Genomic DNA, 17423 nt, shown 5'->3' with positions numbered 1-17423 from the left:
GTTTTAACTCCATCAATACTCTCAAAGAAGGTATTTCCACCTCAACAGGTAAAACTGCTTCCATCCCATATACCAAAGAGAATGGTGTTGCCCCAGTAGATGTACGAACGGACGTGCGATAAGCAAGCAACGCAAAAGGTAATTTTTCATGCCAGTCCCTATATGTTTCAGTTGCTTTTGTGATGATCTTCTTGATGTTTTTATTCGCTGCCTCTACTGCCCCATTCATTTTTGGGCGATAAGGAGCCGAATTGTGATGTTTGATCTTTAACTTTGTGCAAACCTCCTTCATTAAATCGTTGTTCAAATTCAATGCATTATCTGTGATGATCCTTTCAGGTGTTCCATATCTACAAATGGTTTCTCTCTTTAGAAATCTGCACACTGCTCCTTTTGTGACATTAGCATAAGAGGCAGCTTCAACCCATTTGGTGAAGTAGTCTATAGCCACTAAGATAAAACGATGTCCATTTGAGGCCTTCGGTGAAATTGCCCCAATGACATCGATGCCCCACATTGAAAATGGCCAAGGTGCGTTCATTACATGGAGTGGTGAAGGAGGAACATGTATTTGGTCATCATGAATCTGGCATTTATGACATCTTCGAGCAAATCTGATACAATCTCCTTCCATAGTGGACCAATAGTACCCAAACCTCATGATTTTTCTAACCATTGTGAATCCATTAGCATGTGTTCCACAAACTCCTTCCTGGACTTCCTCAAGTATTTTCTTGGCCTCGATTCTATCCACACATCTCAAAAGCACCTGATCCTTGCCCTTTTTATACAATATATCTCCATCAAGGACATACCCCATTGCTAATCTTCTTAAGGTCCGTTTATCATTCTCAGCTGCCTCCGCCGGGTAAGCCCGATACTTCACATATTGGAGAATATCATAATACCATGGGAGACTATCATCCTCTTCTTCCTCTATGTTGCAACAATGAGCTGGCATTTCTCTTATACTCATCCGAATAGGCATCATTCGAGATTGATCATCGGCCTTAAACATAGCTGCCAACGTAGCCAAGGCATCTGCCATTTGATTTTCTTCACGAGGAAGATAAGCAAAAGAAATTTCTTCAAACTCTTTGATCAAATCCATCACTAAGTTCTTGTATTCTATCAACTTGGAGTCTCGAGTCATCCATTCCCCGCGAAGCTGATAAATAACCAGAGCAAAATCGCCGAATACTTCTAGGCTTTTAACTTTGCGCTCAATTGCAGCTTGAATACCCAAGATACATGCTTCATACTCTGCCATATTGTTAGTGCATTCAAAGGCGAGCCTACTAGTAAAAGGATAATGATCTCCCTCAGGTGAAACTAGTATTGCCCCAATTCCATGTCCCACAGCATTAGAAGCGCCATCGAAGTTCATTTTCCATGCTTCATTTTTCGGAGTATCTTCTTCAGTAACAAATATACTCATCAAGTCCTCATTCGGAAAATCAAATTTTACTGGCTCATAGTCTTCTAATGCTCTGCTTGCCAGGAAATCTGCAATAGCACTCCCTTTAACTGATTTCTGGTTCATGTAGACTATATCAAATTCAGACAACAACATTTGCCATCTCGCCATCCTTCCAGTTAGAGCCGTTGATTCCATCAGGTACTTTAACGGATCCAGTCTTGATATCAACCAAGTAGTATGATACAACAAATACTGTCTCAGCCTCTTAGTAGTCCATACTAAAGCACAACACAGCTTTTCGATAGAGGAGTATCGAGTCTCACAGTCAGTGAATTTCTTACTGAGATAGTAAATAGCTCGTTCTCTTCTTCCAGTTTCGTCATGTTGGGCCAACACACATCCCATTGACTTCTCAAAGACAGTCAAATATAAAATCAATGGTCTGTTTGGGATTGGTAGCATCAAGACATGAGCATTAATTAAGTAACCCTTAATTCTATCGAAGCATTCTTGGCAACTATCATCCCATTCTCCTGGGTTTCGCTTTCTCAGTAATCGGAATATTGGATCACATTTCTCAGTCAACTGAGAGATGAATCTGGCAATATAATTTAACCTCCCCAGAAAACCTCGTACTTCTTTTTGTGTTCTAGGGGGAGGTAATTCCAAAATTGCTTTGACTTTATCAGGATCTATTTCTATCCCACTCTCACTGACTACAAATCCCAATAACTTTCCTGAAGTAGCTCCAAATGTGCACTTGGTTGGGTTAAGCTTGAGCTGGTATTTTCTTAATCTTAAAAACAGCCTCCTTAAGACTTTTACATGTTCTTCTTCGGTTTGTGATTTAGCAATCATATCATCCACGTACACTTCTATCTCCTTGTGCATCATATCGTGGAACAACGTAACCATTGCTCTTTGATATGTTGCCCCGGCGTTCTTAAGTCCGAAGGGCATCACCTTGTAACAAAATGTACCCCACATTGTCACAAAAGTTATCTTTTCCATGTCTTCTGGGTCCATCTTAATTTGATTGTAACCTGAGAAACCATCCATGAAAGAGAAAAGAGCATGACCAGCCGTATTGTCAACCAAAGTATCGATATGTGGGAGTGGAAAATTATCTTTGGGGCTCGCTCGATTGAGATCCCGGTAGTCAACACACATCCGAACTTTGCCATCTTTCTTTGGAACTGGCACTATGTTGCTACCCATTCAGGGTACTTGGCCACTTGTAAAAATCCAGCATCGAATTGTTTTTTCACTTCTTCCTTGATTTTTAATATCATATCTGGTCTCATTCTTCGAAGTTTTTGTTGAACTGGCTTGCATTCCGGCTTTATTGGTAGCTTGTGCATCACGATGTCAGTCTCCAACCCCGGCATATCTTGATAAGACCAAGCAAACACATCCCTATATTCCCGAAGAAGGCTTATAAGACCATCTCTTATTTTTGGTGAGAGTGAAGTGCCAATTTTAACTTCCTTTATATCCTCTTCTGTTCCCAAATTTATTGTTTCAGTTGTCTCTTTGTGGGGCAATATTTGTCTATCTTCTTGCTCCATCATTCTAACAAGCTCAGAGTTTAACTCACATTCCTCTTCATCTTTATAACCCTCAGATTCTTCGAGACACATGTCATTTTCAAAATCAATTTGTGGTTCAAAAGTATCATTACTCGAACAGTTGATATCTGAAGACCTGTGAATCAAAAAGGAGTATATTTGGCTGTGGACAAGAATTTTATCTAATATTTACCAAGAGAAAAATTATCAATAAAGAATAAAGAATACTCAAGAGATGAATAAAATACTTGCTAAGATTAGAATGAAAGAAGAACACTGTTTCATTAAAGCAATGACAAATAACAATTTGTCCTTTTACAAAAGCCCTATTATATTTGGGTCAAAAGGAGACAGATTTGTTATTATGCATTACTTTGAAAAGTGCTTATAGAACACAGGGAGTTCTTCAACAGTGTAATTGTTCAAAACATAGCCAGGAGGACACGGACGGATTGATGCCAATGAGCACTCTCCAGTAGAATCATCTGTGATAACGTTGATGCTCAGGCTTCCCAATAAATCTTCAACAAATTCTGTATCTTCAATATCCCCTGACTGTTTCAGCGTGTCAATCACAAATCCTCCAGACACAAAAGATTTGGAGAGAGGCGGAATGACCATGGGTCCCCAAACAAGATCTTCTCCCTTTACTCTTGCCTTCCTCCTTTCCTTAAGCTTTTGTGCATCTTTGACTTTATCATAGTACGTTGGTTTGTATCCGAGACCAAAATAATTTCTTTTAGGAACTGGAGCCGGCCCTTCAGTGATTCCTTGCAGTTTCTTTCCCAAGCCTTTCCCTACCTTTGCTCCTCTAGCTAATGTCTCATTTAATTGCATCTTTGTATTTTTTGAAAGATGAGGAATGGGAATTCTTTTGCCTTCAGAGATAAAAGTAGCATTAACAAATTCCAAGGACTGGAAGGAGGACTCTAGTGCATTTTCATCTACCCCTACATATGGTGCATCTGTAGTGATAGAGGCAATGATGTCTTCTTCCGCTTTTATGGTCACCAGAGTCCCATCAACAATGAATCGGAGCTTTTGGTGAAGGGAGGAAGGAACTGCCCCAGCCATGTGAATCCAGGGTCTCCCCAGCAAGCAACTATAACTCGGATGGATATCCATGACAACAAAATCTACTTCAAACGTTGTAGGGCCAATTCTGAGAGGGATAATCATCTTCCCCATTATTTTACGTTCTGTCCCATCAAATGCCCTTACAGCATTGCCACACACCCTCATTTGTGATACATCCACAGGAAGTCTATTTAGAGTGGCGAATGGCATAACATTCAAGGCCGATCCGTTGTCAATTAACACCCCTGAGACGATGACTCCTTTGCAATGAGCCGTAATGTGTAAAGCCTTGCCCCTGCCTTTTCCTTCTTCAGGTATTTCGTCATCATAAAAATAAATGAAATTATCTGCATTAATATGGTTTACCATCCTGTCCACACGTTCCACTGGTATATCCTTCCCTACAAAAGTTTCATTCAACACTTTGATCAGAGTATTTCGATGTACTTCCGAATGCAACAGTAGAGATAACATTGAAATCCGTGCTGGGGTCTTATGAAGCTGTTCCACAATGTTATACTCGCTGTGTTTCAAAAACTTTAAAAATTCCTGAGCCTCCTCAATCTTAACAGGCTCATTCAATTTATCATCAGGATCTTTAATAACCACATCTCTTGCTTTATCAGCCTTTCCAGGAGCATAACATCTTCCACTCCTGGTGAAAAATCCAACTTCAGCAACCTCTTCCTCCTTACTCTCAGGAGTATTAATTTGGCATGTATAGTCCCAGGGAACACTCTTGTTACTCTTGTAGGCAAAAGGCGCAGGGGTTTTGATCACCACCCTAGATGTTATACTTCCACTGCTGGCCTCGTAATTTGGTTTCGATATGACCAAGACAGGCTTTTTTAAATTCTTTTCAGCTTCCCTTGAATTTTCTTCAGAAGCGCAGATATATCTTTCATTCTCACTCATTCTTTCTTCATAGAACTGCAACTCCTGCTTGTTCATTAATTCTTGGACTATTTGCCTGAATTCTTGACAGTCCTGAATTTGATGACCATTTTCACCATGGTATTCACAAAAGTTCTCTGTCTTTTCCGTTGAGCATTCATTTTTAGGGCTCAACAACCCTCTCTCCTTTATTTGAACATATACCCACTTCAGTGGTGTTCTTATTTCTTCAATTCTCCTTTTAATTTTCTGATTTTTCTCAATAACGTTCACTCCCTGATTCTGATGATTTGGAAGCGGGTTTGCAGCAACACAGGGTGGTTCAGAATCATTAAAGGACACCACCTTTCTCTTGATCAGATCTTCAACCACTCTTTTGAAAGCGAGACACTTTTCAATGTTATGCCCTCTGAGATTTGCATGATATTCGCATGTCTCATTTTCGTTGAACCATTTTGGATAAGGTGGTTTAATTGGATCAATGAATTTTGGTGACACTACGTGAGCTTGGACTAATCCATGGAAGAGCTCACTGTAAGTCATTGGTATGGGAGTGAACGTCATCCTTTCATTGTTATGCTCACGCTTAGTCTCTCCTTGGGATGAAGAAGAATTTCCCATCTTCGGCTTACTCACAGAGAAATTTACATTATTCACCTCTCCTTCTTTCCTTTTCACATAGGGTTTCTTTGCAGGAGTTTGGCTACCGACAATCTGCCCTTTCTTTAATGCTCTCTCGATCATCTCTCCGCACATCACGATATCAGAGAAGCTCTTAGTTGCCACTCCTAACATATGATCAATATAAGGAGATTTTAACGTATCTATAAACATGGTTATAAACTCCCTCTCAATAAGTGGTGGGTGCACTTGAGCAGCAATATCCCTCCAACGCTGAGCGTATTGTCGGAAGGTCTCATTATGCTTCATCTCCATATTTTGGAGAGTAACACGATCAGGCATCATGTCGGTAACGTGTTGATATTGTTCTTTAAACGCATTGGCCAAATCCTTCCAAGACCCTATTTTAGCTCGGGTTAATTGGTTATACCATCTGACAGCTGACCCCGTCAAGCTGGCCTGGAAACAGTGAATTAATAGCCCATCATCCTTCACAAATCCTGTCATTCTTCGACAAAACATGGTCAAGTGAGCAACATGACAAGTTTTCCATCATACTTTTCAAATTCCGGCATTTTGAACTTTGGTGGTAATACTAAGTCTGGCACAAGACTCAATTCCTCTGCATTCATTCCGTCTTGAGAGCCCTGCTTTCCCATTTCTTTAAAAAACCCTTTGCACCAATCCTTTAAATGCTCTAGTACTTCCGTTTTAGGTTTCTCCATTTCCTCAGGATCTACATCAATATACTCATAAGGACTGTTTTGAGGGTTAGTCGTGGCCATTTGAACCTTTACCGCTGAAGACCCTGCAGGATGCTCAACTAGCTTTTCAGGTGAGATAACTAGTCTCGGGGTAGACTCCTGCCTAGAAACTTCAACAGGGGCAGTGCTTGGTTCTTTAACTGTTTCAGTACGTAACCCAGACATCTTGGTCATCATCTCATTCATCATATTAGCCTGGCTTTGCAGGATTTGATCTATAATTGACTTTTGTGACTGATCCATCTTTGCCTGCCATTCTTGTTGTATTCTTAGTAAATCTTCTTGCATTTCTTTCTTTAATTGATCAAGCTTGGCCTCCATGGCTCTACTTCGCGTGTGATAAGGATTGGAGTTTTTACTTGCCAGAATCGTCTGTCACATAACCCTTCGGAAATTAATTTTATTATTCTTTTAAATTCGAATGCATATTATTGGTAATGTGCTATAAATGATACATTTTATTGGTGATGCATTATAAATGATGAATTTACTTATGCATAATGAATGATGTAAGTATGAAATGCAAATAAAAGGCGTTGACCCAAGCAGTAACCATTCGGAAATACTTTCATTGGATAAAAAGTTTCACTCATTACAAAGGAGTTCTATTACATATAAGGCCTAGCCCTCAGACTCAGCTCTACAATTTCATTCATAATGGCGATGATCTCCCTTGTATATTCAGAAACCGGATTTGTGCGCAGTTGGATGATCTCCGCTCTATTGGCTAATTCGTTCATGTACCGAGCCACTTCACCCATTTGAGCAATAGCTTCCCCCATCATGCGCTCGCGTTCTTCTACCAAGGATCGATAATGCTCATATGTATTTTCCCATCTCTTATTGATGCGTTTGATCTCTTTTTCTAGATTGGTAATATGAATTCGACATTTTTGGAGTTCACCCTTTAATTCTCTGATTTCCTTCTGGAAAGATTTGTTTTCTTCGAGAGCAACTCTTAGGTCCATTGAAGCGGGAGGAACTTGCACTTGCAGAAGGGATTGCTCAAGGTTCGATACATGACTTTTGAGCTCATCATTCATAGCTCGAGATTGGTTCATCTCATGTTCGAATCTCATCTGTAATTCTCCCATTTCTCCCGTGAGCTCATCTACTTGCTGACTTTTTGTAGAGAATCTCTGCATCCACGATCCAATCTCTTTCCTGCTTTCTATCGAGGATTCGATTCCATCCCTGTCTCTCAGACCACATCTCTTCTTTCTTTCGCTTTCTTTCTTCTTCGAGCTCTAAAATTCTTCGATCTTTGTCCTCAAAGTCCTCAATTATACTGTTCATCTCAGTTTTTAACCCCTGGACTTGATTCTTTTCTTCTTCTAATTCCTTCAGGCTGACTTCTTTTTCTTCATGGAGTTTTTGAGCTCTACGAGCCTCAGCTTTATACTGCTTGATCAATTCCTTTTTATCGGCTTCTAACTCGCATACTTTTGCTTTTCCAGCTTCTATCTTCTTGATCTGACACTTGTTCTCAATTTCCAGACTTTTGATTCGCCGTCTTGCAGCTGCTAATTCTCTGGATCCAAGTCTCTTTCTCACTTGCTGCACCCTTTGATAATCTTTTTTTTAAGTCTTCTAAATCGGCTTCCACCTCCTTTTTCCGTTCTCTCATCATTATAAACTGTCTGGCATGAAATTCAGCCTCGATAGTCAACATGACGTTTTCTCTCTCCATCTCTTCTATTTTCTTGGAATCTTTAGCCTTTTCCATTTCAAACTCAATTCTTTGGATTTCCAAATTCGAAGGGATATTTCTGATTTGTTCTTCTATCGACCTTGATCCCTCTCCAGATGTTAAAGGTATTTTATCATTTACCCTCCTGATTCTCCAGGCTTCATAATCAGGCGTCAAGATAACATCCGCTCCAATTACTTTAGTCCTAAAAGTCATCCTCCAAGAATCAGCCACATCTTTGATTTTCTTTCTATAATTGCCTTCTTTATAATCAAATTCAGCACCAGTCAACCCATGAGTCACGGGAACAAACTGTCGGGCACCGTACTGTCTCAATATCAATAAAGGAGCGTATCCCACTCCTCCCCACAGTCCCAGTAATATAATCCAGTCCAAATCTCCACACTTGAACAAGATTTGTGTATGCATCAGCCACGGTGTTCGCCATGCTATGTTTTGACTTTGTAAATTCCGGAAGAAATCAATCCATTGATCTTTCTGAGATACTTCAGGCCACTCCTTCGTAAGGTACTCAGCAACAGGAGAATAATCTTTCAAAAAACGGTTATAGTTGACTTTTTCTTCCTTCCAGAAATGGCTTCTGATCCACACAGTAAGCAATTGAGCACAACCCATAAAACGACCTCCCCCCCAACCTTCTACATATATTCAAAGATCGGAAAGTTTCAGCAAGAATTGCATGGACTGGATTCACCTCTCTTCCTAACTTCTCAACCAAATCGACTACTGCTAGCTCGATCAATCCCAAACATTTTGGAAAGATTACCAAACCATATATACCCAAAGCAAATACATCTCTACGCACGTTTTCATCTACGTGTGCTTCAGCTATCTTTTGTAAGTGAGACCACGACACTCCCTCACTTTCTCCCTTGCGTTGCAAGCGATCATTTACCCATTTGTCGCTTGTGCCCGAGATCTTTGCAAGCTTTGACTTAAAAGAAGGCCTTTTTATCGACCGGGAGTAAACTTTGTCCACTTTAACGCTTGTCAAATTTAACAGAAATTGGTATTCCTCGAGGGTTGGAGTCATGTCCTCTCGGTTGAATGTGAAACAACTATAGGCCGGATTCCAAAACTGTATTATGCTTCGTATGAGAACCGGGTCTACCTTCACGTATATCAGATGAAATATATCCCCATAAGTCTGCTGAAAAGCTTGCCTCTCAATAAGATTCCAACTTTCCCAAATGGTTTTCAATCCCTGAAGCTCATTCTGTTTTAAAGAAGCTGGTGCATAATCAGACAGATACGTAGTTCCCTGATAGACTATCTCCCTGCTCTTTCTGCTTGGCTTCGGACCAGTTCCTTACATCTGCTGGATTCACTTCTTTGTTTAGGAAACTCCTTTCATCGTGAAAGTCTTTCCACTTTATCGATACTCACAGATCAATCGCCTTTTCTAATGATATGTCTATGCAGTATGAAAAAAATAAACAAAACAAACAAAACAGTTAGTCAAAACAATTGCATAAATTTAACATAAAAAGATAAGTAAAACGGGAAATAAATCTATTCTATTTATGTATTATCTACCCGAATAATATTCCTCAAAAAGGGTCCTACCCGAACATGCTCTCTACCCTCCTAAATTAATTAAATTCTAACTGCACCTAAATTCTATTTCACATGCTTTAACAGAATAAATTTATTCTACACACTCAAAAATAAATAAATAAAATAAAATAAAAAGGTTAGAGGGTTTCTCCATTGTGTACGCCTATTTTGGGTACCTATTGACGGACAGAGGTTCAGTATGACTCTACCTAGTGTGACCGTTCTATGGTTCACTATATGCATGGTTTCAGCTCTAACAGGAAAAAAAGGGACTCGAATTTTCCTTGATGTCGGTGCCCCCTTGGGCTACCAAACCCTCAATCCTCTCCCATTACAGGTTTCAAACGGACCGAGTTCAATTCGAGGGGATTCACTGCCTTATACCCATACGAGGAATAAATTCCTACGAAGGTATAAGGTATGTATCCCATGGGTTATTTGCCAAAACTCATACGAAGAATAAATTCTTACGAGAGTAAAGCAATCACCCTAACTAATTTGGATCGAAACTCATGTCTAGAGCTCATGTTATGCTAATGAAAGTGATGGTGTGAGGAGAAACAAACAAACCTTTGACTCAAAAACAGGGAAAATAAACTCAACGAGAACTAAGAAACATCTGGAAAAAATGAAAACAATTAAAATGTTAGTATATAAAAATAAAGAGATAAAATAATAAATAAAAATTCAATACATAGATCATAGTTTTACTAAAGATTCGTACTTATAATTTCCACCATAACGACTATATATAAGCGACCGACAGCTTGACTCTCTAGTTCTGTCCCCAGTAGAGTCGCCAAGCTGTCATAACCATTTTTTTATAAAACAATTAAATATTATTTTTAAAAACAATTATGACTTTAATTTGGAAAATTTGGTGATTTTGAATGGATTTGAATAAAATTGAAAAGAGTCGCCATCGACCTTTGGGTTAGGTAGGTCAAATACCTAAAAACGTCTTTTAAAAACAATTTTAAGAAAAATAATTTTATAAGACAAAAATTTGGTCTACGTTACCAAAGATTCATTTAAAACAGGTTCGGGAGTCGGTTACGTGTGGGGAAGGGTAAACACCCCCACAACGCCCAAAATTGGTACTGTGTAGCTTACACATCGTCGTAAATGGTGGAAATTACAAATTGAATATAAAACTAAAATATGATTCGTTTATTGAGATTTAATTAATTTACTTCGAATTATTTTATCAGAGAAAATTCTTTAATTTGAAAAGAAATCTCGAGATTAACAATCCTCCGTCGGGAAAGTTAACTCGTCTATTTCTTATCTTTTAAAGAATATTCTCTCATCATTTATTTAAAAACGTGTATCGAATATAAAATGAAAATTTAAAATTTACATTCACATAAAATAAAGTGAGCGTCACTTAAGGTACCACACATTACATCATTTTAATAAATTAATTAGTAAAATATACTCGACTTGTTACAAGTCCCTATGTCGTTAAAATGCCGTATCGGATCGTACCACTTCGACCAAGTGGTACTTTCCACGCCCATTCTACGCATACGTGTTCTTGAAAATATAATCGAATATTTCTTACATAGATAAAAATATAATGAAAATAAATGTGATTGGAAATACAAAGATTTACATTAAATTAAAGTAAACACAATACCAATAATTAACTAATGAGTAAAATGCACATCCATACATAAATGATTAAAATACAAATTAGTAAATATTACAGACCAAAATAAATATTAAAACATTTAAGGGGCTAAAATATAATTAACAAATATTTAAAAAAACAGTAAAAAAAATAAACCATAAATCATATTAGGGACCAAAATGAAATGAAAAAAAACATAAAGAACTAAACCACAATTAAGCTAAATGTTAAACAGGGACTAAAACGAAACATGCATAAAATAATATGGCCAAATTCGAACTCTAATAAAAATGTAATAATAAACCAGATAAGGACTAAAATATAATGAAAGTAAAATAAACAGACATTAATCGATATTTAACCCAAAATATGAGAGTAGTGATCAAGGTAAAAGTTTCATAAATAAAGAGTACAATGTCTAAACTTTCAAAAATATTAACAATAACCAGTCCAATGACCAATGTGTAAACTTTAAAAATATAGGGCTTGAAGTACAGAATAAATAAAATACACTAAGCCCTTAAACAACTTACAAAACACGGGGACCCTTACAATGTAATTAAACCATAGGCTAATTAGTGACTAGAATAAAATGTACACAAATGTCATGGACAAATTTAAAACATTAACAAAAATAAATAACACACCAGCACAGTGACTAAAATGAAAAAAAACATAAATCACAGATCCAAATTCGAAGATCATAAAACATACATAATATATAAACTAGTGATTCAAATAAAACAAAATAAAACTATAGGCTCGAAATAAGATTGCATGGATTTCATTTAGTGACCAGATCACAACCCTTACAAAAGCTTGAGGGACCTAAACTGTGATTAACCCTAAATGTAAAAACACGCAGACCCCCAAGCCCCTTAAACGATGCCGTTTCACTCGGTGATTATACCATCTTAAGGGTTTTGAAAAACCCGATTTTCATTCCCCTACTCCCTCAGCCGCCTCACTCGTTCTCCTCTCCCTTTCCCTTCTTCCTCGTTTCTCCTCACGAGAACAAACGGCTCCCCGGCCACCGTAAATCGGTGGCCACGGGGAGCACCACAACCTTAACCACTCTACTTCCTCTCCCAGACCTTAACCAACCAAAAAACAAACGAAAACCCACCCCTAAGAAAAACTAGATCTAGGAAAAGAGAGGTTGTTTTACCTTCGGTAGTGGCTCCTTTTCACTCCGGCGAGGATACAATGCTCGGATCTCTCTCTAAAGGTAAGATGCCTCTCCTTTTTTTTTGTTTTCTGTTTCGAATCTCTCTCTGTCTTTTTCTTTTCGTTTCTTTTTTTTTTCTCTGGTTTCGTTCCCTTGATTTATGTTGAGTATTTGGTGATATGATGATGATATCTAGGTAGATAGGATTTGATTTCTCTGATTTGGGTGGATAAAGTCCAGATTTTTCGGGATTTTGGGGTGTTATTTTAATGGGTTTTTAGATTTGGGGTAAGTTTGATACACTGTTGATGACATTTGCTTCACTGTGTGACTAGATTGCTGATGACGACCGGCTCGGGATTCACCATCGACACCTCAAGCACGGCTGGGAGATGGAAGGCCAAACGGCTGTGGCGGTGGCTGAGCTGTTAGGGCTCAGAACAAGGGTTAGGGTTTCAGACCTAAATGGCCTTTGATCTGGACCATTGGATGGGTCCAGATCAGACGGTCTTGATGGTGCGGCGCTGAGGCAGAGAAGGGGTAACCCTAGCGGGTTTGGGCCGATTGCTGGGCCGCAGGTCTGGGTTGTTGGGCTCCGGGATTGGGCCTTTGTAATCTGAATTGGGCTTCTAAGTCTGCAAAAATGTAATATGTAAAATTAATAATAATAGTTAATAATAATTAATAATAAAAAAAAAAATATAAAAGACCCGGACAAAAACGGGTGTCTACACCGGTTAAAATAACCGGTTTAAAAAAATCCGATCCGGTTAAAAAAAACGGTTTTTCACAAATCCGGTTTCGGATATTTTTTTCGCAAAATCGGATATTCGGATTTTTTTGTGCACCTAGTTGTAAACTTTGTATCGAATGTTTTTTTTTCCTTCACGCATTGACATCCGATCTCATTTCTTCTCATCCTTAGATAATTTATGAATAAGTTAATCATTATTTAAATTATAATTTTAGCCAATTTTTAGCTAAAGAATAAAAAATGAACACCCTTTCCGTATTTCCTACCAAAGACATCCCAACTTCCATCCTTCCATCAAACATAGCCTAAATGTCGAGTAAATTCATCTTATCAATATCAAGTAGATTTGGGAGGAGAAAATAGATAATAAAAAAAAAGAATCCTTCATTGACAAATAAAAGTAAATACAGCACAACTCTAGCATAATTTACACACATTAACTCAAAATGCAAAACAAACAAGGCAAAGAAGAATGACACGAAAAGAGAACCAAGTAGAAAATCCAAGATCAGTGACCATTTCAAGCTCTGGTCTTAAAAGGAATAGCCCTGATAATTATCTGGTGGTAAATTGCAGCAAGAGCAGCTCCAATGAAGGGACCAACCCAGAAGATCCACTGCACCCAAACGCATAAATTTTAGTCCATCTCTAACAATGCAATTGCAAAACTAAGAAGAAAGATAGGAGAATGAAGAATAATACTAACATGGTCATCCCATGCGTGGTCTCTGTTGTATATTATGGCAGCTCCAAGACTCCTGGCTGGGTTGATACCAGTTCCGGTGATGGGAATGGTGGCTAAATGTACCAAGAATACCGCGAACCCTATGGGGAGGGGAGCCAAAATCTGAAGTGTAGTGGCAAGAGATTCATTAGTAACGCATGACTCCATCTTCACTTTGAAGATCTAACTAAACACCAACATTAGCATGCACTAAAAAGGGAAGAAAACAACACATACAGGAACATGAGAGTCTCTGGCGTTTCTCTTGGCATCAGTAGCAGAGAAAACAGTGTAGACAAGAACAAAAGTGCCGATGATCTCAGCACCAAGACCCGATCCCTTGGTGTAGCCATGGGCAACAAGGTTAGCTCCACCACCCAACATCTGATATCTACTGTCTCCTTGGAACCCCTTCACTACACCGGCTCCACATATGGCACCAAGGCACTGCATGACGATATAAAACACCGCCCTTGTAAGGGACAGTTTCCTTGCCAGTAACAGCCCAAAGGTCACAGCTGGGTTGATGTGCCCACCTGAAGTTCAAAAAACACCCAGATCTGGTTATTAAACACATTTAACATGCAACAACATATTCAAACTTTGTGCTTGGCCAAAGAAAAACAATGCCAAAATCTTTAACAGCAAAGTAGAAATAAAAATTGAAAGGAATGTGACCTGAAATGCCAGCAGTGCAGTAGACAAGAGCAAAGATCATGCCTCCAAAGGCCCAAGCAATGCCTTGAATGCCGACGGATGTACACTTGGTCTTAGACTGGGACACACCCATTACAGTCAAGATGGTAATGTAAAGGAACAAGAAGGTGGCCATAAACTCCGCAATACCAGCTCTGTAGAAAGACCATGACTTGAGTTCACCAGGCTCAAACAAAGGTGCCGGTGGTGGTTCCTTGTAATCCTTGTCTGTCTGGGCTGATGTCCCAATTGGTTGTCTCTCTAAGAACTTGTTTGCTCCTAACTTTACATCCTCCTCTTTCCCCTCCATCTTCTTTCACCACTCGATAACCAAAGATTGAAGCTTTTCTTCCCTCTCTCTCTCTCAAAAGAAACCCAAGCCAAAGTTGCGAAGATAAGATAAAGTTGAAGAATACGATGCCTTTATAGATGATAATGGAATTATTGGCTTTTCAACGGAAAATTTTCCCTTAAAAATTATTTTCTCAATGTAATAAATTTTATGATTAATTCTTAAAATAATTTCATTTTATGCCACATATAATAATGTATCCAGTCAATCTTATATGATACAAATTATCAATATCCGTATATTATTTTATTGATGAAAAAAAGACGTGTACTAGCAAATGACGAGAATAGAGTTGTTGCTTTAAATGTAACTTATTGGTTAGAGTTTTCTTAATACATAGTTCTCTAATTTCAACCATAAGAAGTCACATTCTTTTCCTTCAATATGTATTGTAGTATCAGATCTGAAATATATATAAAGACGAATTTAAGATAAAGCTTTTCAATCTCTGTGTTGCTCCTCATCGGATGTCCATGACGCAACATCTAATTAATTCCTAACATAATATCATCTAAATTCATATGTGCAAGAATTGCACGCATCTTTATCCACTAAAGTAAAAATAAAATATTATGTTCCAATAATAAAATATCATACTTCAATGAAATTATTATCATGAAAAACTCAAATGGGAAAAAAAACTTAAGGTAGAAAAGAGAAATGCACTATAATATCAAACTATAAGGGACTTGGACATTTAAGGCTTAATCAATAACTATAATCCCTAACATATGTTTATAAGGTTGATTACTAGATGAAAAAAAAATCTTACATTACCAAAAAGTTTCTTCAATACGAATTTCTACTTTTTAATTAAAATTAATAAAAGAATTTAATTTTGTCAAAAATAAATTCAAGTAATAAACTTTAATAATATTAATTAAATTTATCTTAAGAATTTGTAATATATCAAAAGTTTATTTTATTATTTATGGTGAATATAATGAGGTGTTTTTTAAAAAGGTTTTTAACTATTTAATAATAAATGTTTATACATTAAATTTTATTTATAATGATTGGAGTATATTTTTTTATAACTGTAACTTTATTTTATAAAATAAAGACTAATAATGTTTAGTTAATTGAAATATATACATGCAATGAGTGTTGGTACAAGTAGTTAAAATTCATGAATTTGAGTTTGTAAGTAAAGTTCGAATCTTACCACTGTCACTCTTGGTATATAATCTTTAGTGTGTAATTTATAATTTTTTATACAAATTTCAACTGAATCTTATATATACCCTAACACTAAACGGAGAGATTCACTACTGACCTAAACTTGTATGTAAAAAAATTGAAATGGGTATATTAGGGTTTGGGAGGATTATTCTGGAAAGAGGGGAGGATGGTGACAGGTTTCTTGTTGGTTTGTTATACCATTGTTTGTTCTTATCCTCTTTGTATTTGAAATAAAGTTTCCATTTTTATCTTAATATTGATATTGATTAGCTGTTTTGGGCCATATCTATTGGGAATAAAATATTAAAAAACAACATATGGTATCATCCAATCAAACACACAACGTTTGGACGGTTGTGATTTTGTTTACGCAAAACTGTATCAAATAAACAAACTTTGGAGGGCTGTGATTTAATTTCTGAAAAAGTGTAGCTTCACTCTCATGATTTAATTTTAAAGAGATTCTTTTTGGAGTTGTTGTAAAATGAGAGGTGGAAAGAGAATGGGGAATATTATATCATATTATAAGGAAAAAAGGTGATGATGAAAATGAACCGTTACCGTTGGGAAAATGACAGCCACGTGAGAGTGACGCTCAACGGCTCTGTGTGGGGTAATAGTAATAGTGGTGAGCTAGGTAAGTGGCCGTTGCTACCGTCGTACGTTCAATAAATATATTAAATTGAAATTTAAATAGAATAATTTGTGAAATCCAAAGAGGGAAGGTTCATGAGGAAGAGGCATTCTTAAAGCTAAGCTCTAGAATTTTATGGGCAGACAAATGGATTCAACTTAATTATCCTTTGATAATTGTTAAACTAATTTAATCATACATCCACATGAATTGTTGCGAGTGATATAGCCAGAGAGGAAACGGGGGAGACATATCCTCCTGGACACTGCTTTTTAAAACTTTATATGAAAAAGCAGGAAATCCAATGATGCATTACAACTCACACACCATATCCTTCCTTTGCCCTCACACCCTTTTGGCGTTTTTAAATCAATAACATTTTTTTTATTGTTTTATTAGAAAAATGGCTATTATTTATAGAAACAGCCCAAATCAACAGCATATTATACCTCGCGTTCTGAAAAAAGCATTTAGAGACCTTGTATTTTACAAGATGCGAAATCCATTAGACGTGGATAGACCCCATTATAAAATTTGAGAAAAAGATATCGTGTTATGCAAAACTTGAGATTTACGAGAAATTGAATTTATCTTCGGGTTATATCAAAACAAACTCGTTTCGCATAGAAAGCGAGTTCCATACATTTACAGCCCACGACACAAGGGTT

The 17423-nt window shown here is 37.4% G+C and overlaps 1 protein-coding gene across 2 annotated transcripts; it reads right to left on the bottom strand.

The window, feature by feature from the left end:
• Positions 1 to 1224: 1224 nt before the first annotated feature.
• On the bottom strand, positions 1225 to 14924 carry LOC120172048 (aquaporin PIP1-3). 2 transcript variants are annotated; one of them, XM_039179623.1, is made up of 6 exons: positions 14570 to 14924; positions 14129 to 14427; positions 13874 to 14014; positions 13693 to 13783; positions 10216 to 10225; positions 1225 to 1254 (listed from the first exon to the last, which is right to left on the bottom strand). In XM_039179623.1, the coding sequence occupies exons 1-5, from the start codon at positions 14895 to 14897 to the stop codon at positions 10221 to 10223; spliced, it is 864 nt and encodes a 287-aa protein (XP_039035554.1). In that variant the 5' UTR covers positions 14898 to 14924; the 3' UTR covers positions 1225 to 1254; positions 10216 to 10220. The 2 variants fall into 2 exon arrangements, with proteins under 2 accessions (XP_039035554.1, XP_039035553.1); XM_039179622.1 differs by lacking the exons at positions 1225 to 1254; positions 10216 to 10225 and having other exon boundaries at positions 13540 to 13783; positions 14570 to 14923.
• Positions 14925 to 17423: the final 2499 nt, after the last annotated feature.

Source organism: Hibiscus syriacus, unplaced genomic scaffold (assembly GCF_006381635.1).
Source record: "Hibiscus syriacus cultivar Baekdansim isolate YM2019G1 unplaced genomic scaffold, ASM638163v2 tig00111841_pilon, whole genome shotgun sequence".
In the NCBI taxonomy this organism is placed as follows: domain Eukaryota; kingdom Viridiplantae; phylum Streptophyta; class Magnoliopsida; order Malvales; family Malvaceae; genus Hibiscus; species Hibiscus syriacus.
The sequence above is the reverse complement of the archived record's forward strand: the minus strand, read 5'-3'. Positions and strand labels throughout refer to the sequence as shown.

What these genes read in the sequence shown, in the direction of transcription:
- LOC120172048 (XM_039179623.1), bottom strand. Translation starts at nt 14,897, where the DNA reads ATGGAGGGGAAAGAGGAGGATGTAAAGTTAGGAGCAAACAAGTTCTTA. An exon ending in CCAGAGACTCTCATGTTCCT is followed by an intron (nt 14,015 to 14,128) that starts GTATGTGTTGTT and finishes ACTACACTTCAG; the next exon opens with ATTTTGGCTCCCCTCCCCAT. An exon ending in ACCACGCATGGGATGACCAT is followed by an intron (nt 13,784 to 13,873) that starts GTTAGTATTATT and finishes GTTTGGGTGCAG; the next exon opens with TGGATCTTCTGGGTTGGTCC.